Source organism: Hirundo rustica, chromosome 1 (genome assembly GCF_015227805.2).
Source record: "Hirundo rustica isolate bHirRus1 chromosome 1, bHirRus1.pri.v3, whole genome shotgun sequence".
Classification (NCBI taxonomy): domain Eukaryota; kingdom Metazoa; phylum Chordata; class Aves; order Passeriformes; family Hirundinidae; genus Hirundo; species Hirundo rustica.
In genome coordinates this window covers 123,999,920-124,025,147 of record NC_053450.1, presented here as the reverse complement: position 1 = coordinate 124,025,147, position 25,228 = coordinate 123,999,920, and the positions used below count along the sequence as shown (strand labels likewise).

General features: G+C 40.8%; 1 protein-coding gene across 4 annotated transcripts in view; it reads right to left on the bottom strand.

The window, feature by feature from the left end:
• Positions 1-25,228, bottom strand: part of IGF2BP3 (insulin like growth factor 2 mRNA binding protein 3) — a 110,402-nt gene that overhangs the window by 2,524 nt on the left and 82,650 nt on the right. For all 4 annotated transcript variants that reach the window (XM_040076349.1, XM_040076341.1, XM_058421997.1 and 1 more), the window contains 5 exons: positions 24,060-24,195; positions 22,088-22,219; positions 7,196-7,315; positions 3,101-3,175; positions 89-220 (listed from right to left, as the gene is read on the bottom strand). In XM_040076349.1, the coding sequence (XP_039932283.1) occupies positions 89-220; positions 3,101-3,175; positions 7,196-7,315; positions 22,088-22,219; positions 24,060-24,195 (595 nt within the window). The remainder of the gene's footprint in view (positions 1-88; positions 221-3,100; positions 3,176-7,195; positions 7,316-22,087; positions 22,220-24,059; positions 24,196-25,228) is intronic.

Below are 25,228 nucleotides of genomic sequence, written 5' to 3'. Positions count from 1 at the left end.
TAGCTAAAAATTTAAGCTTTATGTGTATTTACACACTGAATATGAAACATAACTAAGCAACACTAAGGGTTTTATTTCAGCTACTTACTGTTTTGCCTCCTTTACCAATAACTCTACCAGCAGCATAGGATGGCACTTTTATATGAGCCTCAAGTTTCACTTCTTCTTTAGGTCCAAAGAAATTTTCTTCTTTAAGTTTCCCATAGATTCTCCCTTGAGCCTGAAAAATTGCTTTCAGTTAGAGAATGTTCTTCTTGGAATCTAGTTAACATCAAGAAATTCCACAGAAAGGAGAATTCTTGGTACGCAATCCTGACAAAGTATTTTCCCTAATAAATACACTATTTTTATAAAACAAGTCTTCGTACCAAACTAGGAAGTACCAGTGTCCAACTTTAAAGATTGCTTGACAAACCAGAGAACCACACAGCAATTTAACAGAAATCATTATTATTCTGCTTTTCAGTAAATACATTGCTTTTAAAAGAAGCTATCACATTTCTACAGAGGTGAAGAGCAGTGGAGAGAAGAACAGTCAGGCAGAAGTTTTTTATTACACCCAGAAGGACAAAATGCAACTAATTGATTCATAAACCCATTCTTTTAAGGATGCTAAACTAAAAAAGCCACAACAACCCCAACAAGTCATGGGATAAAGACTCCAATTGGAGCAAAGAGCTTGCTTTTACAATCCATTACAACATATTGTTTAAAAATAAATAAATTTACACTTGCTCAAATTTCCAAAATAAAGAATTAAACTGCCCAGATCTAAATAGTACCATGGGAACAGTATTATTCCAACTAACACATAGTTCCCTTTTTCTGGGAAACACACAAGTGCCAGATAGCAAGAAGAACGTCTGCTAAGACATTTACAAGGTTGTAAATTTGCTGATTTTTGAGCACATTTATCTCCTTATTCACAGCCAATTATCAGTGAATTTGTGAGAAATGGTAACCAACTCATCTACACTATGGCTCCTAGATGATTCAAAAGAACATTACTGCCAAATTATAAAGAAAGATAGGATGTGGACCTCTTTAAAAAGAGATGGTAGATGGTCTTCCAACATCTCCAGTCTTTCAGTCCTTGGAAAGGTCTTTAGGAAAGGAAACAACCTAACTGGGCTGCAAGCCCCTGCACAGTAAAATGGTGGCTGAAATGTATTGCCTACACTAGATTCCACTTCACTTCCATATATCCCAGATCCATGCATGGATAGTTGTGTCACAGGGATGCCTGAACTCCAGGGAGCACTGCAGCAAAAGCTCTGAACAGCGGCATATTCCCTTTCCATTGTCTTGCTAACAACCAGCCCTGCACACTGCAACATCCTTGGGCTGCAGCAGCTGGGAAAGAAAGGGATGCAGCTACCAGCAACATGAATCACAGAGAGCAGAGCACAACGGAGTAAGGAAGGGATGCTGAAGTCACCGGCTCTGGGATAACGCTGCCTCTCCAAGAGCTCATTACTCATCTGAGCAGCAGCCATTTCCTCTTCAAGTTGTTGAGAACCAGTTTACATTCTTGGTGCCCCAACAACCACTGTCCCAAGAGAGGAGACCCCTCTTACTCAGAGTTTAAGGAGAGCGCTAATGAAGTGTGGACCTGGCCATAAGGCCAGGTTCAGGTTAGCAGTAGTGATAAAAGGAAGGACTGAGCTCTGCCTCTGCTTATCCCAGTCAAGAGGGCATTGCTCAAAGAGCAGCTAAAAGACTACAAGGTCTGGAGCTGAATAAAGCCCCAAGGGATAATCCCTTTCCTTCATAAAATCAGCATACTGCAGAAGCATTGACTGTGCTACTACACTGATGTACCTTCGCAAGCAGAGCTCAAGTGTAGAGTAGTGACTGATTGATGTGGTCTTAACCTATCTGTGGAGTACAGAAAAGGAACACTTCCCTCCTCACATGACTCAGGCTGGAGAGAGGAGCTGCCAGAAGAACTCTGTGGGACTCCCAGTTTATCTTGGGGAGGAAACCTGAGGACAAGCCTTTGCCTATATAAAAAGTTAGTTAGTTACCCTTACCTTAAGGGTAAGTCCACTGATATCTGATGAAAAGGAAGAGTAGCCAGTATATGACCTTGTGCTGATCCCAGACCGTAGGAGTACTCAATATGTGAAAGAACCCATGTGGCCAAGCCCACATGCACACAGAAAATATCAAGGAGACAGAGCTTGAAAGTCATGCTTTGCGCCTTCAAATGGCACCTCAAATGCATATGGTAACTGAGCAACAATCCCAAATGCATCTAGGTTTGTTGTTATCACTGCAAAATACCTGCCCTGATAATTTTCCAAAAATCCTAAAGGCATTAATGAAAAAGATATCCCTGAAGCATGTGCACCTCCTTCTTGCAAGATGCCCTGAAGTGAAAATACAAAGTCAAAACTGAGAACAGGCAAGAAAATGATGCCAAGATGCAAACTCTCCAGTGACTTTCTACATGCTCCAGGCCACATCTGTGATGATGCCAGGCTGCTGCACTGAGCTGCCTGCATCACTCCTAGAACAGCCAACTCCTTTTGGGGTAACTAGATTTATCCCTTGACATTTAAGGCAGAAGACCACTCTGGAACTTAATTTGAACACAGATGGGATGGTCATGTTGAGTATCTCCTTGTAGTTGTAGTGGAAATATAATTAGAAATCTTGCATTTGTCTTAGAGCTACCCAAAAAGCATTTTCCATTTGGCACAATACAGCAACCTGGGAAGACTCAATTTTGTCTTGTCAGCTTTGTTCTTTTAACTAAACACAGAAAACTGTTGCACATACCAAAACAGATTGAAAGGCTCAAGTCAAACATGCTTATAGATAGGAGAGACATTTAGGAATGTAATATGGCCATATTTTTATGCTAGACTTGATTCCTACTTACATGAAACACCCAAGAGTTTTCAGGTGACCAGAAAGTGGCCTCTAATAGTACTGTATTACTCATATTCCTATAAGACACCTTGCAGCAAAAGGAAAGCAAAACCCAATTGTTTACTAAAATTCTGAATAAAGTGTGCTTGGAACCAGGAGTTTTCAATATTTTCCCTTAGGATGCAAAGGCCACTACATACTGACAAGTTTTTGTATGTTGTACCTTGAACTGAGCTTCTGGAGGTCCAGTGATGATAACCATTCTCAGCTTAGCATCTGGTCCTTCAGCAGGGGCAATCTGGAATGGATAAACATAGCTATTGGTAGCTGTCTTTTGAAGGAATAGTTTAAAGCCACCTCCTCCCCATTTCAGTCTCACATTCTGTTCAGGAGTGAAAAATTATTCGTTACAGCAGCAGCATCACACTTCAGTCATGACGGGTTTGTTCTCTTTAAAGTGCATTAATTAGCTGTAATGAAATATGGAGAAACTGGCTAAACCACCATGAACAAATTTACTTCTGAAAATTAAAGACACAGCTACTCATCCACACATGGCAGAATCCCACACGGCATTTTCATGTGGCTATGAGTGATGTAAGACTTGTAGCCTTCAAAAAGACAAAACTGGTTAATAAACTGAGATCCTCATCCCTACCCACTAGCTTGAATAGTCTTTCTAACAAGTTTTGCTCATTAGCAAAAGCTTGCATCCATTCCCCTGAGAACAGAAGATCGCTTTACTGTTATAACTAATTAGATCCAAAACATTCCTCTATACTGGACAGTGTGTGACCCAAATAAAAATTAAGCTCCACCAGAGCTGAGACAGAGATGCCTGTAGGGTCTTTAGCAGTTCATGTCACCACAACAGTAAGATTTCTGTGGGTGTTGTTCTCAGACTCCAGTGGCATTGAATAATTCAAACTAGCCTCTGACATTCCGAATGAATCTTTTTTTTATCATAACTGACATTTCCATTGTTGCATCTAGTATTACATAGCTGCTGTTGAATGAGCAATATATTAAACACCACAGAATTTCATCTCAGCTGTTGGTATAGGGATGTTACTCATATTTAACAGCTGTAGTTTATTTCAGACAAATTACCAGTCACCAGGCATCATTTTCACTAAAGAATTTTGCTAAGGAAAGTTTATAATATTATTCATATTGTACCCGAAGATGGAGAAGGCATTACATACTAGTTATCTGGTTTGCATATCTATTTTTTATTACTTATGAATTCCAACTGGATATATCTAAAAATACACATTAATTTTACAGCAGTACATTTATATGACATGACGTTGTGGTAAGAACAAGCACAGACTAAATCCATTCATTCTTTGGAACAAGTATTTTAGAGGGGCAGAATTTCAGGGCGTGTTTAGAGGCAGCTGACTGAACAGAGTTCAGCCTGACAATTGTCATTCATGTGAAGTGGACAGTTTTGTCTCTCAGTCACCTCTAGTTTTCTTAGCAAACACCAGCACCTTCATTAAAATTTTAGGAAAAATATTTTCCATCAAGCCTTCATTACATCTTATGTGTGTCTAAATGTTCTGGGAGGTATCTTGCTTTGATTTTATCCTAGAATATTCTGCTCTCAGAAGCTGGGGTAAAACATGGCTGAGGGCCGCAAAAGAAATATATACCAACTAACATTTCAATGTCTGAAGGAGTAACCTAAGAATACTGCGTTAATTTTGTCTGTCTGCCCTTGGAAAAAGTAGTTATATACATACAAATAGTATACAAGCAGTGAATTTAACTTCTGAGATTAAACAACTCAACATTCCTAATGAGAAAACAACCAATCTTCTACGTGCTAAGCCACAAACTTTATACACCCAAACCCCACAAGGTTCAGCTTTCATCAGGAAGGGCTGCTCTGGAAGGAATTTATAACCGAGGAGACGACAATCACTCTCAACAGGTTCCAGCAGTATAGCACAGGGTTGGCAACAGAAAACTCAAATCTCTGCCTGGCTCTTTTGCTGAATAATTGAGTCTCTGGAGTCCTACATCGAGCCTGCATTGCCAAGCAGTGAGCCCCAGTACTGGACCCAACCTGAGCTCAGCAAGAGCCACGTGCACCTCACCTGTGAGGTGACAGCCTGAACACTGCAGCCTCATACAGAACCCCAGTGCATCTGCAGTTTAGTCTTATATCGTGGGTGATGAGTTTCACCAGATCTACAAAGCTCAGCATGAGCACAGAGATCCAGAAGGATGTAAAACACTTTCAGCTGTAACAAGCTACAGCACAACTCAAAACAAGCATTATGCACACATTTACTTCCTCCACAATGTATGGTTACGGCAGTTTGGCAAGTTAGAAGTTACTCAAGGCAGCACTGCCTCTAATTTTCAACTAAAAGCAAAGATTCCTTGATTCACAGTTTATTATTTTGCTCTAAAGTTATGACAGAGGGCAGGTGGTCAACATGAGGGAAGTTTAGAAGCTTTGAATAATTTACCAGCTGCCATATTTAATACTTTCACGCAGAAGCAAGCCTGATGCTCCACATTGTTCTGCCAGATTACAGGTGAAGTTGCATTATTTTAATAGATAAGTACCCATGCATCTTCCCAATTTTGCAAGCATGCACTCTATTGGTATACTTTTGTTAAGATTTAATCTTATTTTCACAAAAAAAGTCTTTACTTTATTCCTACTGAAGGAACAAAAGACCAGAGCTTGTGAAAACTTTTACCTGTATTAATTTAAATTAATACAGAATAGTTAACTGCATGGGGTAGAGGGGTGCCAACCAGTAGAGGAAGCCTGAGGCCACTGTTAGCCAGATGCATGAGAAACACTGGAAACTCCCTTTCCACTAAACTCTCTTCCAAGGACCAACTGAAGAACTAGTTTGGACGGGTTCTTGGAGGTCCAGGTTGTTTCACATTTCGCTCTCCACCTAGCAGTACCTTCCATACACTGCTTAAACCTTAGATACAAGCTGTAGGAAACAGAGAGGGGAAGAGGAAACACATGTGATACACCACAGCCCCATGCAAGACAGATTTAATAAAGAAATATTGACACCTCTCACTTTCTTCTGTTTCATTTTCCCCTCTAAAAAATATGGTTATTAGTGCTCAATTAATATAAATGATCTGGGTAGTATAAATATTTAACATTCTCCTCAAAAAAGGATGGAGTTGGGCAGTGTGTCATTGGTTGACTGGCCAGTAAACAGATCAGCACTAGGCAAACTCACACAAGACTCATTCATCAGGGCTCCCCAATTATTTTGCTCTGCATACTTAGATGAACAACTTCCAAGCCAAGCTCAGCTTCACCAAGCACAACTCAGCATAGCCAGCTCCTGCCCTGTGCCCCAGACTTTTGGCAGATCCTTGCCATAGCACTCACTAAACACATCACTTCTCTGAAACAAAAAATTAAGAGGGCTGAGAAGAAAACATTTGTTTTGTCTGTGCAGTAAAATGTCCATCTAACAGCATACTAAACCTACACACTGTACTTTAAATGCAGTGTCCTTTAATTTTTTTTTTTTTTAATTTAGGCCAAAACATTATCTTTACAGCATAAAACAGCAGAAAATGTTATTTGTAAGGAAAAAATTGCTCAAGCATCTAGAGAAGATACTTCTGGTTACATCAGTGACCAAAAGCCAAGGCCTCCCTACAACTGTGACTGGTACTAACCCCTGTACACAGCCAAGAAAGAGTTCACCAAATTGACTAAAACTCAAGCTTCTACTAGAGGTCAGCCTCTGCAAACCATTGTGTTCTTAGCTACACTGAGGTGGTCAATTCACAAACAGCTGGATGTTAAATCTGGTAACAAGGTAAATGTGCTGTTTAAGTGCTGACTGGCCCCAGGAGCAGCACATGGGTGAAGTTCCAACACGAACAATTCAGCGTGGAGCCTTTTGAGCATGACAGCCCAGACCAATCCATCTGGAACAGAGCAAGGGCAGCCAGGAGAGTAGGAAACTTCAACTGTTCTGGTGTGTTTAGAAGGGGAATTTACCCCACCAATTTTCACTTTACCTAAAGCAAGGAGAAAGCCTTTAAGCGCTGCATCATTAAGGCACAAGTCTGTTTCTAAGACCACCAAAGTAGTTTTCTTTGCAGCTTACATTTCACACCTCAGGAGACGTTTGAAAACATGCTTCTAATTATCTTGTCTCAAGGAAGATTAAAAGATGATTTATAAACAAATGTACTATTTATCACATCACATTCTAAGCATGAAGAGGGGGAGGAAAGCATGGCTTGTGCAAACTTGCTCCAAGTGTCACGTAGAACAGGCAGAAAGTTATAGTTGGTGTAATAATACCTTAATAGATGCGCCTGCAAAACGAGAAAGTTGTTTGATGTGCTGTCCCTGCTTGCCAATAATAGCTCCAACTGCCAAGGCTGGGATGAACAGATGAACAGTTTCAGACTCGGGCTGTTGCTGTGGGGAAGAAGGAAAAATGCAGTGAATGTTTTTGAACATTATAAATCAGACTGACGGGAAAATGGGTACAGAACAGGCATGCATGGAAATGAGGGGGAAATAAGATTTCCCCCTGTGATGTCTGAGCATTAAGGGTCTGGCTTTTTTTGGGGAATCACAAAATCCACAGAACAAGAAAATCAGTTTGAGCCAAAAGAGGATTCTTTCATTTTGTATAAAATACTCACAATTTTAATGCTTAGAGCTTTAAAAAGCAATTGACGTGTTGCTTCTTTGTGAGGCTTTCACTCTTACCTGTCGCTGTCTGGATTCTCTTCCGCAGGCAAGACCCTGCAGGTGAAGCTACTACAAGCAGAGAGAGGCTACTACAGCCTGAGCAGGCAAACTCTTTCTAGTTTCCTAGTTATATTTTTAATTTTAGATTGTGCTGAGAGCAGTACAGAAAGCCTCAGAGTTACATACACGTTACAATTTCCTTTGTGTGGGAGGGATCTGGAATGATAGCCAGCTTGAAATCTGCCAGTGATTCCTCCTGTGTAACATTATGCAACAGTTGGAGCCCTGGCAGCAGTCCTCGCACAGGCTAGTCAATTAAATACCATGTTTCTTAAAAGTGAGAGGACCCCAGCATTGCACCCACTGGATATCAGGCGTCGCTGCATCTTCCTACTGCTTTCAAGCAGACACCCCAGCTGGAGAGCATGACCCAGTACTCGAGATCCTCTGTACGTGCTGCGTAGCAGTGATCAAGCTGCAGGGTTGCATATGCCACAGTAAGTCACAGCGGTGTTAGCAGCCTCAGAAGAGCCTGTCTGAGATGAATGGAGCACCGTCGGGTACGCACTACACTGCTGGACCAGTGGTCATCCACTCCCGTCAGGGTTACCTCTAAAGAGCATTTCACACAAGCCTTTCTTTGCACTAGGAGGTATTTAAGACAATACAGACCTGTCCTGAAGTTTTTCTTCCTCTATATACCCCCCTCATGTATTTTTGAAATTTGTTTTGCTCATCCTCAATAAGACAAGCCAACAAGCCCTTTTCATGCAAAGGTCTTTTGAGACAATGCAGACATCCTCACCCTTGCTTTCTCAGTACCCACCATGCAGACCAGCACTGAGCACCAGCAAGCAGAGCACGTGGGACCAACCAAGCTCATTTAGCTTTGCTCAGCTGTATATTTTGGAAGGGACACAAACACATTCAGAAGCTCACCAAAACAGCTTTTTCTACGATATTTTCAGAAAGCCCCCCACACCGCTATCTGTAACACAACACAAAACGCACATGCAACCCTAAAAACAACATCCCCACTTATTTTTAAATTTCAGGAAGTTCTTTCAAGGTTAAGTCTTTCAAGGCAAAGTCCCACTGCATTAACCATAAACAAATCAGAACAAAACGTTTGTTTCCAAGTTTTACCACTTCATTTTCGGTAAACACAAGTCAACTGTAACCTCAGGGGATGCGAATTCCGGGCACAGCTCCACGTACCAGGTGAAGAAACCCCAAAATAGGATATTGGGAACAGAAACACTTAAGGCAATTGCAACAGCTGCACAGTTTACCCTGTGTTTTCACACATACAAGCATTAGGATTCGTTGGCATTTCATGCTGGTTTAAGTCCACATGGATGCAGCCCTCCACACCCAGCCTCCCCACTGCCTTGTGTGCTTTGAGGCCAAGCAGGTTTGCAGATCCAGCTGATTTTTAAGGCAGGCAGTAAGTTCCTGATCCAAATAACCAGAGCAACACACAAGTGGCAGTCTGTGACGAAGGGAAGAAGTAACAATTAGGGAATGGGGAAAAGGTGGGAGCACCCCTTTTTATCTGCCTACAGATCAGCTTAAAATGATCTCAAAACTATGCCCTAAAACTACATAATTGTAATGAAAGATACCAGTCACTTCAGTATATATGTTAAACCACTTTCCAGAAGATTACTCATTCTCCTCCTATTACTACAAACATCCTGAGTGTTGTCATAGTAAGTCCTTTTACATGTTCACTGTGAATCCAGCAAGATGTCCAGTAATTTAGAAATGCTACTGTACATACTCACTTGACCTTAACATACCAAAAAACTGTTTCTAGATGGTAACAAGTTCTTGAAGCATGTGGGTTTTTCCAGTTTTGTTGAAAGGACCCATTGCACTAGGTGTAGAGGCAACCCCTACTTCCAATCCTGACGGCTTATCCTTTACTTGCTCCTCTTCTTGACCCCTACATTCAACTGTCCACACATGCTCCTGCAAAAATCCACTGCTGAAGTTTCCCCTTCCACATGCTTCTCCAGCCAGCCTCTTCCAACTAATAACTACAACACTTCTGCAAATCAAACTTGACTTGGTTTTCAAGAATTTACGCAACTTCTACCTAAACCCACCTCCAGACACATTTCCGTACTGTAGAAACAAATCAAACTTCATTATTTTTGTTTGCATATATTTCCTGCCTTCCCTCTGTTGCCCATCTGCCTGCTGAGCAGCTTTCCCCTCTCCTTCCCAAAGCTTGATTTCAAGTCGCTTTCTTGGCTGGATTCAATTCCCCACTGAAATTCCTTTTTGCTGCCTCACCCTTAAATATGAAACATGGGCAGCAAAGGCAACACAAGAGAGAAGATGCGCATGTGCCTAACTATACCATCAGCTCACTGTAGCATCTTCCTCCCATCCCTCCTCATAGTTTTGACTTTTTGATACATTTCAGCTTCCTGTTTCCTAAAAGATTTTTTAAAAGCTATTTCTTATGTGAGTGAATGAGGTTCTTTAGTATTAAACTTGCACTTTGGTGTAATAGTGATACAAGTTTATTAAGGAATAGTGGAGAATCTGTCAATATTCAACTATTCATACATTGGAATTTTTAAAACTCTTGTCTGGAGTAGGACATTGGCATATATATATATATAACCAAATTCATCTCCTGTATAACATTACACAAGATTTGGAGAAATTATGTTATGCACGCTGATTTTTAACCCCTCAAAAACCATACTGGTCTTCTTTTTTCTTCTGGCAGAAATCAAGTGTAACTAAGGCTATTGAGAGCATCACAACACCAAGTTCAAATTACTATCTGTCCACCTCTTTACCCACAATAATTTTTAAATCCTTTTGTATTTACTGGAAACCTAGCCTGCAAAAGAAACACGTCAAAACATAATGCAATGACTACACACATCAATCTTACAGATGCTTCTGGGGATCTCGGGATGGGAGAAAATCACCCATAATTTAATCTTACCCATGCCATGCCACATAAGTCATAGAGCTTTCCAGGAACTCCTAACATGAGTTATATCAGAAATAGATTCCTAGATCTTAAACATATGTTAGAAGCACTAAATTTAGGGAATTGATTTCCCACTCTGTGAAATCTGAGCTTCAGTGTTCACTCCCTTATAGACAATTCTTCTTAAATACATATTTATAATTTAAAAGCCAAAATATGTATGTGTATATATTTTTTGACAAGAGTAAGGTCTCCTGGACAATTTTCTTCTCTTTCCCATTCAGTTTATTTTTTTTCCCCACATAAGAAAATATGTTATTCAAAGTCAGCCCAGACCTGGGAGCTGACAGGAATGCAGAAAGAAAAATCTTTTAAAGTAGCAGTCTAGGTTCACCAAGCTTTATAGTCCATACATCCACCCTAATTTGCAAGTAACCCCCTCCAGTATCTGTGATGCACAGACCACCTCTTCTACCCCAGCAATATTTGCAGTATGGGCTCATGGCTGGTCCACCTGAGTAAGAGAAGTTTGTCTTGTGTAGCTGTGGCACACAGATACCACTGAGACATTCACTTCAATGGAGAATCTAGATTGTTTTGGGTTTCTGTGTTATTTTTCAGGAGTTTTGTGTTTTAAGAAAAGAGCTCCAGAAACCAGGATTTCTTAGATATAAGAAACAGATTCTTCAAAAGCATGGGGACCAGAAACAATTAATTCAGTTCATAAACAGCTGAAAATACTTGCAAAAATCAGTCTGTTTTAGCCACAAAACTGAGTTGATAAGAAATTTTTGTCTATAGCCAGCACATTGAACTAATGAAAACAATTTTAAATGCTGATATTGTTCATTAATTAGATTCCAATTTCCATCCAAATGTTGCCTGATGAAAATCAGAAGTTAAAATTAATCAAGCAAATAACAAAAGCAGCATACATCATTTTAAAACAGAAAATGGAAAAAATACATTACCCAAAGCAAATGGCAAACTCCACACTTGTATAAATAGAAAGATATATTCACTGTAAGCAAGGGTACAGACCACTCTAAGGCTTTCAGAAAGGTAACTAAACTACACATGTAAAATTTTATAAGTCAACTTAAATCAGCTCTCTTGCTTCCTCATTTAAATCATGATTGGAAATGGTGATCTAAGAGGGAGATGGAAATTAATCTACCTTACTGGATGACACCAAGCAATGGCTGCAGCACACTATTAGCTCTGACTTTTTACACTAACACAACTCTTTCCTGGAACAGCTTGGATACCCCTCCTTCCATACCTCTTGCAAGTCCCTGAGCCCCAGCCATCAGTCCCCGGCCTAACTGTCCATACCAACTATTTATTTTATTTTTTTAATATTTCTCTTTTCGATTCCCACCACCTCCATCCAAGACAAACTCATCTGTTGGTAAATCCTGTAACCCATGGCTGCTTCCCCATTGCACTGGGCTCATCTGGAGCCCCTGCACTGCAGGTAGCATCAGGATCATCCCTTTCACTCCAGCCAGACACTGCAGCCCTACAGGAGATTTTCCCTTCTGCTGCCAACCCTACCACATCAGAAACTCTTAGAAACTGGTTCAGCACAGCCATCATTTCCTGGTTTCCAGAGCCTCAGCAGGAGTGAGGTTCTTCCCCTCCTTGGGATATTGCCACTAGTCCTTCAGCATGAGGGCTACTGCTCCGCACCAGAGCTAGAAGCTGAGGACTCCCAGCCAAGAAAATGTGCAGATTCACTCTTCTTTCTGCAATCCTTGCTTGCAGAGTTAAAAAGATTTGTAGAGACCATCTGCCCTTAAGATAAGGTTGTTATAACTTTTTTCTGCCAACTCCTGGTGCATCAGTCCTGCAAACTGCAGAAAGCCACACAGGAGGAGAGCTATTCCCTTACCTCTTAGATTGTCAGAGGGAAAAGCACTGCTCCTCATCTCACACTTGAGTAACAGCCTTAGCATGGCCAAGCAAGAATGAAAACTCAGAAAAAGAAAGCTATGACCCTGCAGGTAGAGGGTGGTAGATGAAAAAGCAAGTCCCAAGCCACTACAGCTGGAGGAATGGACATCCTATTTAGAGAATGGTATTTGGAAAAAAAAAAACCAAAAAAACCCAAGGAACAACACAGGACAACAAGCAATACACAGAAAAGCCAACAAAGGCTTGGCTCCTCAGTTCTTCCCCAAGACAACATCTCCTCTCCTGATTTTGGCTGATGCTGCTGCTAGGTCACTCTGCAGCTCCCTCAGTCAGCACCAGTGTGTGTGGTGTGATCTTACCCGTGGCAGGGCTCATAAGGGGGCATGTTTGTTATTTATGTCCCTCAAGTTAATGTGAGCATTAATCTCAGTCTTTTTCTGCAAGCCTGCCAACAGCACAAAATTTTTTCCAGTCTTGTGCGTAAGTGTCTCCACAGACCCCTTGCTCCATCAAATGCATGTGGTTGGTAAATCCTTGGCAACATTTGGGATAAGGCTGTAAATCTTTAAAAATATTGTACCCACTGAAGCAAACAGGCTTTTAAGCCAGACACGAATGAAAGAAAAATCAGATCTTTCCTGGTTTCTAAGCCTGTTACATTTCGTGTTGCAAATTAATTACCTAAGCATGAGACATTTATTTTAAGTCACAAAGTCATGTTATCCATTTTGAGTCAGCATCAGGTTTTTTACTTGTGAGGAAAATAATTAAGAACTGTTTTAAGACTGCATGGAGCTATCATCTAGCTTAGTGAAATACTGGGTTTTGGTTTGTTTTTTTTACATTGTAAACAAATCCACTTTGTAAAAGTAAATGAATACAGACAGTAGGTGACTGCATTAAAAAGTTCCTTTTTTTGCCATTCTCCCCCCTTCCCAACAACCATGATTACCATTTGGTCTTCAGAATACCCTGAGTTTGTCAGGAAGTGAGGTATCATATTATTCAAACCCTGTACCAGATCCAAAGCCAAAATTTAAACCACGTTTTTGCAATGTACTGTGAAGAATTATCCTGGCCCACAGCTGTATTAAATGCTCTTATTTATTTATTTAGTAATAAAAATTTGCAGCAAGGGGAAATGAACATTAGGTCAACTATCCTTGAAGACATTCTGGTTGGATTCAATGCATTGATAAGAAACAAACTTGAGATGATGGTGAAAGAAATCCTAGTGTATTCCTTTTGCAATACCGATGCTAAAAGTTTAAGCCTTCATTGGAAACAAGGGGCTTATTAATGAAAACAGATAGGTCTAGTAGATAGGTCTAACATAATCCACAGTTTCACAACATCCTTGCAGTTACCTCGTGTCACCATCTTGTACAATCACTGAGCTGAAGTGGTGCTGCCAGTGTAAATTAACAAACTGCAGCCTGAACGCCCTGCATCCTCTAAGATTTTTAGGTTTACTTCAAACAGGTTTAGGTCCATGCTGCAAGTCTAAAGCTTTCTGCCGTATTCACTGCCTGAAAAGCCAGGACCACACTCAGAAGAATTCTGCAGTACTGAATTCAGTCAGTCAAGTAGCAGCAAAACAATTTAAAAGGCACAATGCAGATTTTTAACTTTGATCTGCATGCTAAATCATTGCTCATATTACCACGTATGAACTGTACAGCCACCATCCAGCCAGGGTTTCACCTTCCCATGAGCCCCAGGTTAATCCAAGATGCTTCTCTTTAGTGTAACCGCTGCATTATGTGAGAAACACTGGTGTCACTAGAAGAACCAAGGGCATGACCCCTTCTGGGAACACACAGCCCACGGCAAGGCCATGCAGCTCTACCTCTTTTCCCCACAATCAGCCCCAGAAATTGTATAGGTGCCCTCTGTCCATCTAGCTGAGCTGATCCTCTCCTCTTGGTTGAAAATCTAAGAACGACCCACCTCATTTACATTTCCAATTTGGGGACTATTGCATTTCAATACCTGAAACTCAAAGACACCTGGTTCCTGCACAATGGCCAGTACCTTCAGTGAGATGCTACTAAAATCATTTCACTTAGTACTACTCATTCCACTTCTTGGAATGGAATGAGGAATTTAGTACTTTTCATCACAATTGTCTTCTAACTGGGAACCTTCCTAGACTACTAGAAGTCACTGAAAGGAACACATATATCAGAAGTTTTTGTAACATGAGATCATAGCTAGCAACAAGGGAGTAGAAATCACAGAAGCAGAGAAGGAACATTTTCTGGCAGGCTGGTTACAAGGCATTTCACAAGCAGGAACTGGTTTGTCATATTTCTGAACGTGGCATGAACTTTTTGTTTTTGCAAAATCTGACTGGCCACAATGCCAAAAAAAGCAATCTGTCACCTTTTATTCAGAACAGACAGCCAAAATCAGAAATCAACATAAGGAACAGATTGTGAAACTATGTAAGCAGGAATTTTGCTGGTCATTCACAAGCAGCAAGCATAGGTATTCAGTGTTGCAACACTGTGTGACCATCAAAAAGTATACATATAGAAACACTTCCACATCAAAAATCATTGCTGTGACACAGCAGCCACATGGGTACTCAAAACCCATAGAAGTTGCCCATGAAATCAGTGGCTTTGGAAGATGCAGGTGCTCATCAGCTCTGGTTTATAAAGGCACTACTCTCAGATCCCATGACAGCTGCCAGAAAAACAGGTTGTGTAAACACAAAGATCACTTATTTTTCCATCATGTTTAACTAACAAACAAACCAGAGATGGAGCCAGATACAACAGAATGAGGACTTGACCTACTTTTGTTTCTGGCCTGAAGGATTTCAGTACACTCTAGTAAGGAAATAACTGGCACATTAAGGAATTAAATTTCCCATTTAGTTTAATATTCAGAAGGTGTGGAGCCTGGTACTTAGAGCCTGAGATGGTCAAGGGAACTCCAATTAAATCTTCCTATAAGAATCTAAAAAGCAGGGAACCAATATAAATTCTAATTCTCTTGTTCCAAAAAAACTACAAATACCTCTACAAATATTCAAACCTGCAGTGAAGAAGAAACCTTTTTTATTTTAAAAAGCATGGATTACTTATGATGCTATTACTAGCAAGTGATGCTATTTGAATTATGACGACCTTAGAACAGTAAAAGAAGCTATTAAGAATAACGGGAGACTTCAACACCTCAAAAAACTACCACTGACTTGCCAGATCTTTGTACATTGCATTTTTTCTTCCCTCAGTGAGGGGTTGGTCCGTCTCCAGAGGCAGAATTTGACTGCTCTGGACACGTGTCCCTGCCAACACAGCACGGCAGAAGCAGGAGGCTTTCAACACAGTAGGAAGACCAACCATTTTCTTCTCCACAGGGTGAAACAATCCCACAATGTTACACACCATGAAGTAAGTTTTCTAGTTGTCAAAAAATGCATCATTAATGAATCATTAAGAAATTAAGCATCAGTAAAGGTGTATTTTAAGGCACTGAGGTTACAATCTTCAAAAGAAGTCTAATTAGCCGGTAGATTTTCAGACAATGTTGTTGTTCCTACAGTGCCCTCCTCAAGTTCGTATGTGCTGCACAAGCATGGTTCTAATTTCACTGGTATAAAACCATTTTGTAAAAACACTGGCAAATCCTTCTTCACCCCCCGAAAACACATCCTCTTTTGGCTGCAGGATAGCTTCTCAAAAATCATCTACTTCTTAACAAGCCGGGCAAATTGGGGCAAAACCACTTGCAACTACACACATTATAGATGTACAGACATTACTACCTCTGGGTAGATCAGACGTAACAGTTGCACGAGCTAATCCTACCAAACCCAGACATCCAAAGGAGCCCAACTTCACCAAGTAAGAGTCAAAGTACCTGGAAACATAGGACAGTTTTTCCTCTTCCTTGTCTTTCTCATCTATGCTCAGGGCATCAAATGAAGGCCCTCAATGAAGCAATTTTTCATTTTAAATTACTTTTCTTTCCTGCCAAAAGCACAATACAGTTATTTTTTCTCTTACTTCTATGCAATATAGAAGATGTCTTCTTTACTATTATTATTTAAGAAAATGACTGGAGAATAAAGAAGGAATCTTTCTCTTGACCACAACATCTTCTAAGGAGAAAGTTTTCCATTGGCATGTTCCTCACCTGCAACAAAAAGCTTCAAGAGATGGCAAAAAAGAATAAAGGAAAGCAACCTCTCAGCCTAACTGTATGAAACTACCTTTTCTTTGTGGGTTTTGTTTGTTTGTTTGTTTTTTTAATTTTCCTTCCCCACCCCCCTCTTTCTAGAAGTCTGTATGCATATCACATAACCTGAAAAGTTACTGTGAGGGTAAAGAAGAGGTTAGAAAGAGTGCTTTTTTTGAAGGCAGAGCTTCAAGAAGCTATAATGGGTGTCCAAAAAGTCCAGCAGAGAAAGCAGTCCCACTGCAAGCAGAGGAGCAGCTCTTCACCTTAGCTAAGTTTCACAGGGCAGAAGTTCATGTATCTCTTCCATGACCTTACAGATGAAGGAGAGCAGCTGGTGTGAACTCCGCTTACGGAGAAAAGCCATCTACTTCTCACCTTACTTCATGATTGAGTTTACCTGCCATGAGGCAGAATTAATTCTGCTACCCTGTTTCAGGGCATTCAAGGGCAGGATGAGGTCTCCACAGGTCAGCCCTTCTTCCCCCATGCCCTTGGGATGTCAAATTTCAGACCCAGAGGCTATGAAAGAAATGCAGTTGGTTGTAAAATTAAACATGCCAACTGCCAATAATAATAAAAGGAAGGGTGCAACCCACTTAACCCCAGTAGGTGGGCCAGGTATATTAATTGCATGACTGTACACAGTTGGACTGTAAGATAAGGATTTGTTTGGAGCTTTAAAACCTTCAGTGTTGCATGAGAGCAAACTTCTATTCTTGAGAGACAAGTATGTGCATATTCTCCCCACAGTTCAGAAGACAGAAGCAACAACTCCACCAAACCAGCTTTGAGCAGTACAACACCACATCTGAAGCAGTTTGGCTGGGATACTTGTTAAAACTTTTTTTTTTTTTGGTGGCAACATATCTTCTGGAAAAATATAAGCACGGGTGATATTTCCTTTTGCAGAACCTTACTCTCCTCCTCATAGAAATCCCAGCATTTGTGCAGGTGCTCAGGTCAGGACATTTGGTACAAGTGACAGCGGGCAGACTAACATAGCTCTTTGCAATCGTGTCAGAACTGCAACACACACAAGCATTTAAGTGCACAGCTAAGGAGAAAGATTTATGGATGAACAGAAAGTGGTGGTTTTTCCAGGCCCAAAAGCAGCTGGACAAGACATTGGGTACAAATAGGCACAGAAAGGCTACTGGTCCTTAGTATGGTCACACAAGGGCACAGATCGGTCAGAAAAAGACCATTAGTTTGATCATATCACCAGGATCATATGAGCAAAATCATGCCCGTTTGACAGTAAAAAGAATTTTAAGCCCCTAATACTTTCAACTGAGACATTTAAGTCCTACTTTTTCCTCAAAGCATAAAACATTTCAATGATTCTCGCATGTTCTAATTTGTTTGTCTTTTAGGAGCCCAGAGAAAAACCAAGTGGATCTTGGATTTTTGCAAGAAAAGAGAGGAAAATTCAAAAACTGAAACACAATGTGCAATTCCATTGCATTCCTTTTCAGCAACTTCACAAAATGAGTGCTTAGAACAGCAAACAGAACTTGGACTCTGTAAATAAATTATACAATTGCAATATCACGAATTGTTGCTAGCAGTAGGTAAAGATACAAAATATGGATGGTTGACCTGCACTGGTTGTGGTGCTCAGACACTGTTAGCTATGTGCAATGGCCATGTGCCCACGTGTGTGTTTATCTGTCACCAGACAAGTACCAAGGACAGCTTGTGCCTTCCTGTTGGGGCTCCACTGCCAGGACAAGGAGTAAAGCAGCACCCAGATTATTAGTGAGACACAACCTGCATCTCATTAGATTAAATTAGATGAGGCTTTGGTGTTGTACATCAGTGGGAGCCATCATGGAATAAGGTGATCCCTGAGTCACATGGAAATCATTCTCCTGAATGTCCAAGGAACTAAATGCAAACTGATGTTTGGTAACATCACAATTTCCTAAGTTTGTGATACCAGAGTGTACCTGAAGCAGCTGGAGAACAATGTTGATGCTCTTGTCTTAAAGGTTTGCATGAAGAAGGATAGGATGAAGCGTCACACACATGTTAACACAGTTAAACCTATTTAACTACTCAGTCCCAAGCTCCTGAGTACAGAATGTTTTAGGAACACTTGGCTCCAGCTGCATTTATGAGCATTCAGACCTGTCACTAAGCTCTGGCACTGTAACAAAATCCTAGATCTGTCCATTACGCAGGTTTTTTCACTTTATACCCAAGTAAAAAAAGCAGCAGCAGGAATGTGACAGATAATTGTTTCAATAATTAAGAGGACACTTCAGTTTCTTTGGGAACAAGTCCTACACAAGGTTACAGCCACACCTTGTCACAAGAAAGTAGTATATATAAAGTACCAGCTCCGTATGGAAATCGTGCTGCAACTGCCCAAACTCACCCACCTAATTCTTGTGACCCAAGGGGGAGCCCCCAGGCAAGTCCATCCCCAAAACAAGGTGAAGAAAATGTCCATACAGAGATGATACAAGAGCTTCAAACCCACCCTCAGGCACATGTGGCACAGGGGTGTCCCAAGGCTCACTGTATGGCTCGCAAGCACAGACTTCAGACACGTGGTTGCCAGGAGGGCCCCTGTGATGGTGTGGCTGAAACTGCTGAGGAACACACCTTTGCTCAGTCAAACAAGCAGGAGACAGGAGCCTGCCCTGTGCAGCCCTGAGCAGAAGGCAAAATTTGCACTACACAAAAATAAGCAGGACAGCAGCAGGATACACTTTACACCCTGATGCCAGCAGTGTTTTCAGAAAGGATTTCCTCAGTGTGCACTAATCCCTGCCCCCAAGCATAAGAGGACATGCACTGAAAACAAAGTTAAGGGACTTGGGTTGCCCAAATGCTTTTGTCAAAATAAGGAACTTAGTAACAAATAGCTCATAGGTAAATGGACAAAGTCTCCCTGGGAGATCTTCAATAATTTTTCTTCTAAGACCTTCTTTCCTCAAAGCCTCCTTTTGCTACACAGATTTCATTTCAGGTTTTAAATCCCTCATGAGCTCTCCTAGATCTCCCCCGTGGTTACCTTTAGCCTTTGATATTGTATCAATTTCTCCTTCAAAATATAGCCAGACTTTTTTTTTTCTTTGTACTTCCGGATTCCCTGATAACCTACTTAATCAGTGTCTGAAAAACTGTTCTACTAGAGGAAAAAAATTAGAGGAGAGAAAAACTCAAAAGTTACAGAAAATTAATTCATACACAAGCAAGACTTAAAAGTCTTCACAATGAAAACTAATGAATCCATTAAAGGAAGAGACTCGTACTTTTCCTTGTTTTCTCTCCTCAGAGAACAACAAGCACTCCATGTATCCTGAGACTCATCTGAAGCCCACAGAACCACCTGCTCTTTTCCAGACACTGACACATCTAAGTACAAACAGGTAAGATAGTTCCCCCTGTTCATACATTTGCTTTAGAAGCCCCCAGTACCTGCCTCAAGGGCTGTATTGGTACCACCCCCAACCTCCACTAAATCTGTTGGAGTTCATCCTCCAAATCTGAGTTTATCCCTTCTTTCTGCATGTTAGCTTGTCACACGTCTAGACTGCATGGAATGAGAGCCATTTCAGAGGGCTGAGCACAAACAGAAGCAAGAGAGTTCAGACAGTGGTCCTTCCAGCTGCACAGCTTCTACACTTTTACAAAATGACATTTGTTTCTTGGTGTTTTTTTCCAGATGTTATCATTATCCTATTTCCAGAAACCTGGAAACAGCCAGAGATCTTAGCAGGCAAAAAAAAAAAAGTGCATTTGGAGGTAAAGCTGCACTAGCAAGAGAGGGACAGACAGGAGAAACCACCAAATTCAGCACTGTTTGGGTGTATATTTAAAGCAAAAGCAAAAAGAACCACAACGGGGGGGAAGTGGGAAAGAAATGAAAATAAACCAAGTGATGAACAGAACTGTGGGCTTAGAGTATGAATCTCAAGAATAGCAAAGTAGTCTGCAAATCTGGAGTAAAAAGAAAGGAAAAGCCACACTTTTAATTCCCAATAAAGAAAGTTATATACTTTCAACAAACCACATTTAGTAGTCTTAAGAAAGAAAAAAAAAAATTGAGGCAATTCATTACCAGAGACATTTAGTTTAGACTGCCAATCTAATTGAAGTGCAGAAGGACTGTGAGGAAGAGAATGCTTGTCATAAATGAAGGCTCTGTTATTGACAGTAAAATGAGTATAAACATATTTCTACTGGAGCTTTCATTGAAGCACGTTTTTCTGATAAAGCCACTACTATACTTAATATGGTTCATATTACATTCATAATACCAAAGTTGTTCATTCTCAGAAAGAGTGCTACAAGAGTGGAATTTTTCCTGCTCCTTGCAGTGACTCTCTCTTGGCTTCTTCCTCTGGGAAAAATATTTAGACCACAACTATATTTAGACCACAACTACCCTTTGGTACAATATAATTTGAGTTATTTGATAAAGTTGAGTGTGCTGTGCTGCATTTTCACTTTTCTAGTTCATGAAGAGTAAGTCTGAGTCTTAGCTCTCTAGATGTCACTGTTGGGCAAAGAAGGGGAAGGAGTCAAACACAACAGAGTTTGTAAAGCTTTGTCAGCTACTTCTTAAGAGACTTATTAGAATTGTTTAGAAAATTCACCTTGCATTGAGTTGCCAACAACCACCAGCACGACAAACAGGGATGAGATGAAAAAAAAAAATCACCTCCTTGTAATGAGGTTGTCGTTTCTTGAAACCAAAACACCATCTCAGTTCCACACAGACTCTGGAGCTTTCTGGTACAACAAATGACCTTCTGCTCCATAGCAAAATATCTCATTTATGTTTACTAGTCAGCACAGAATTTGAGTAGGATTCTATTAAACTTTTTCAGATGTTTTTTAGAGAGCAAAGTGGCAAGTAAATCACAGCTTTCTGGAGATTAATCCATGCAATTTACATCCTATATATTTAGCAGTACTGCATTTCAACAGGGCATGTAAAAAACTGCTACATTCCAACAAACATTTTAGCTACATATAGATCCCCACTTCATGAAAGGAGATAATTTCTTTTCCTTCCATATCACAAGGAATAAAACTGCAGACTAGCATTATTAATTGCCAATTCCAGCAATTTTGAAATGCTATTTTATGTGAGATTTCTTTCTGCAATAATTCAAATTCTATATAAAATAAAATCTAAGACTTTTCTAAGCAGCAATATTTTCCGGTTTCACTGATTATTTCACTATAAAAGCAATTAATGCCTGCTCCCAGCTGCAGCCACATGAAATAGTTTTCAGTGTGCGAGCAGGAAGAGAGACATCTAGAAAAATGACAGAATACAGCAAGCAAAACACCCTTCAGAGATTTTTCCAAGTAACTTGGCATAAAATGCAGCATTCTTCTTAGTTTTGAACAGCAGCATTACCCAGATTAGCATCACCATCCAAAATCAGAGCTTCCCTTACCCCAAATGGTGGATATGAAGCAGCAGCAGCAGCAGAGGCAACACTCACTGCGGGAGGTGGTATCCCTGAAGAAGAAGGTGGGAACAGACCCAAGGCATTCAGATTTAATCCAGGAATTAAATGTGCTTGAAGCTGCAATGGCACAAGAGTTAAGATTTAGAGTCCTGGTTATTAACTTTAATAAAATTCTAGTTGGCATAAGCTATTAACCTTTTGGGATGTTATTAAAAAAATTCATCTCCGTTACCTAAAGGATTCTCCTTCAAACCTGTTTCCTGGAGAGAGGTACAGACCAATAACATGAAAAACACGTAGTAGGAAAAGCAGATGGGGATCACTTGTTACAACTTAATCACCAAAACACAGTTAAGATTTTACAGCGAGATATTTGGATAACAGTACTATTTACTTTCAAAGTAAACAAATTTCTTGGAAAAATAATAGTTTTGTCCTTATATAAAAGGAGAACCCTGTAAAAACAGAGAAAGATCATGCACAAAGCCCCCGTTTTCTTACACTGGGGGAAAATATATGCGACGCTATCCCTCCCTCCTTTGCAAAAGATGAAGCGAGATACCTCCAGCATTTGCTGGGAAAGGATTGACTCTAAAATTCAGTGTCCTTTGCTCGACCACACCTGAGAAAAGTGACATTATCCTGTGGTAAGAAGCATTTGTTGTCTGATACAAAACTTGTCAGCACCCTTTTCCCTTTCGCAGATTATTACTCAAAAACATGAATATGCTTTAGAAATATCTCAGCTAGAGTGACAGACACTACCTTGGGCCATTAAGATAAGTCAATCAGAAGACATCAAAATGCCTCAAGACTTCACTGCCTCAAACTGCCTTAATAATCACTACAAACTAAACTTGAAATCTGTACACTAACAGAGGTAGTTTTCGACTTTCCATACCTTTGTCAAATAGCAATGCAGTCTCTAACTCACTCCGTGCTCCTGCTTGTGATATGAAACAAAAATGCACCACTATTGAATACTTTGTTCCTCTTGTGTAGCTGGTGTACTGCAATTTGCTTTGTGTGGGGGAAGCAGGGGGGAAATGTGGGGAGGATATTCTCTCTGCTTGGTAGGACAATCGTGAAGGACAGACATTTCTAGAAAGTCAGGACTACTGTAAACTGAAAAAATATTTCCATTCTAACTCTAGACCAGATTTGGATACACACTTGCATACAAAGCTTTTCTTAACTATCAAAAATCTCAGTCGTTTCTCAATATGCATTAGTAACACTTTGGCAAACTAATGAGGTATGTTGCTTTCATTATACAATCGCCAATCATCTTCAAATAGCTAAATGCCTTTATCATCTATATCAAGAAAAAAACCTTAATAAAGCCTTCTTAAATTAAATAATTAAAAACCAGAGAGATCCTTCTTCCATATATTATTATGCTATTTATGTGAAGAGACTGAATCACTAAAACACATGCAAGCCAGAGCACATAAGCCACAACAGCACAAACACACCCTCCTTCAGGTTCTTGCAACAAGAAAAATTTGAATGCTCTGTAATTTCCTCAGTCTAAATAAAGTTCTCAGTTCCCCCACTCAAAAAAAAAAAAAACCAGAAAAAGCCTCCATTGAAATAACACACACAAATAAATAACAAAAATTCTAGCCCACACTCCCACAAAAAAAGTAAGTGAGGCAAGAGAAGCTGTAACAGAAAATTCTGATGTGATATTAGGGGAAAAAAATCATCATGAGAGCAGTGAGACAGGGCACAGGCCACCCAGAGACACTGAGTTTTTTATCCAAAGACACTGAGTTTTCTATCCATGGAAATGTTAAGGAGAAGACAAGTCCCTACACAACCTCGTTTAACTTTGAAGTGGGGCCTACATTGAGCAAACCCACTGCTGGGCCAGGTGGCCTCCAGGGGTCCCTCACACTCAAAATCCTTCTGTGTTTTTTACCGCAGAAAGCACCCACACCCTGAGAAAACTCACATTCATAGCAGCAATATCATTTTCATAGGACTCCCTGATTTTCTTCATAATTTCTTCCTCGGCCTTGGCACAAGTTTCAATACTGCCTTTAACTGTAATGGTCCTTTCCGGATTATAGAGTGTCAAGTCCTGCAATCTGCAAATGACACAGAAGCACAGTTAATCAGCAAACAAAGAAGATAACCCAGATTTATCATTTGAGTGCGACAACATCCAGGCACGTCAAGTCTGCCCTCCAAAGAGTGGAGCATCCATTCATAACAGGGCTCAAATACACTTCTCAGATAATCTGGGGAAACCTGTCCCTAGAGGAAACACAACAAAACCCCTGACAGCGAGGTTTGCCGTGGGATGGTTGAGACGTGCTCAGGTGCTGCCCAGAAGGGAGCCAGCGCGCCGTGGATGAGCGCAGGGCGGCGCAGCAAGGTCCCGCTTCACGCTCCACACAGCACCGCCAACAGCGAGAGGGCTTCAGGCACCCGGGTTGGGCACCCCAGAAATACGCTGTAAGAAGCATTCTTTCCTTAAGAGCTACAGTGCATTCCTTAAAAAAACGGGAGAAAAACCCAGCCTCGGTGAGGCTGCAGGAGAGCCTCCAAACCCTCAAAATGGGAGAAAGAAAATCTGTGTGCAAGTCATCATTTGCTGCTCGATGCTAGTGACTCCTTAGGAAGATAAAAGGGTGACAGCATTAAACCGGTGCTTTATTTGGCAAAAAAATGCTGACCCGCTGTGATAACACGCTTTAAGCGCGCTGGGAAGACACGGCGTACCCTCGTTACTGAGAAAAGCCGCACGGGTGGCGACAAAGTCCAGAGCGAGGTGCAGGAGCGAGGGAGCCCACGGCAGGGAGGAGAGGGGAAGCAGCATACGAGGCCTTGCCTTCCTGCACAGCGGGCACAAAACACACCCAGCAAGCAGCCCTTGGCTTCCCAGTGCTCGAGCACTGGAGCACTGCCTCAGTGGAAAGCTGTGGGAAAACGTCCCAGAAAGGAGAGGGAACACTTCCCCAGACCAGCTGCCTTAGTTTTAATTTATGGACAAGCTTACCAAAAAGCCTGAATGAAGAGATTGTGAGAAAGATTAATTAGGTATAGCAAAATCAATGGGCATATATGCTCTCATTTTTATATTGATTACACCAGATGACTTCAGGGGGCCATTTTAGG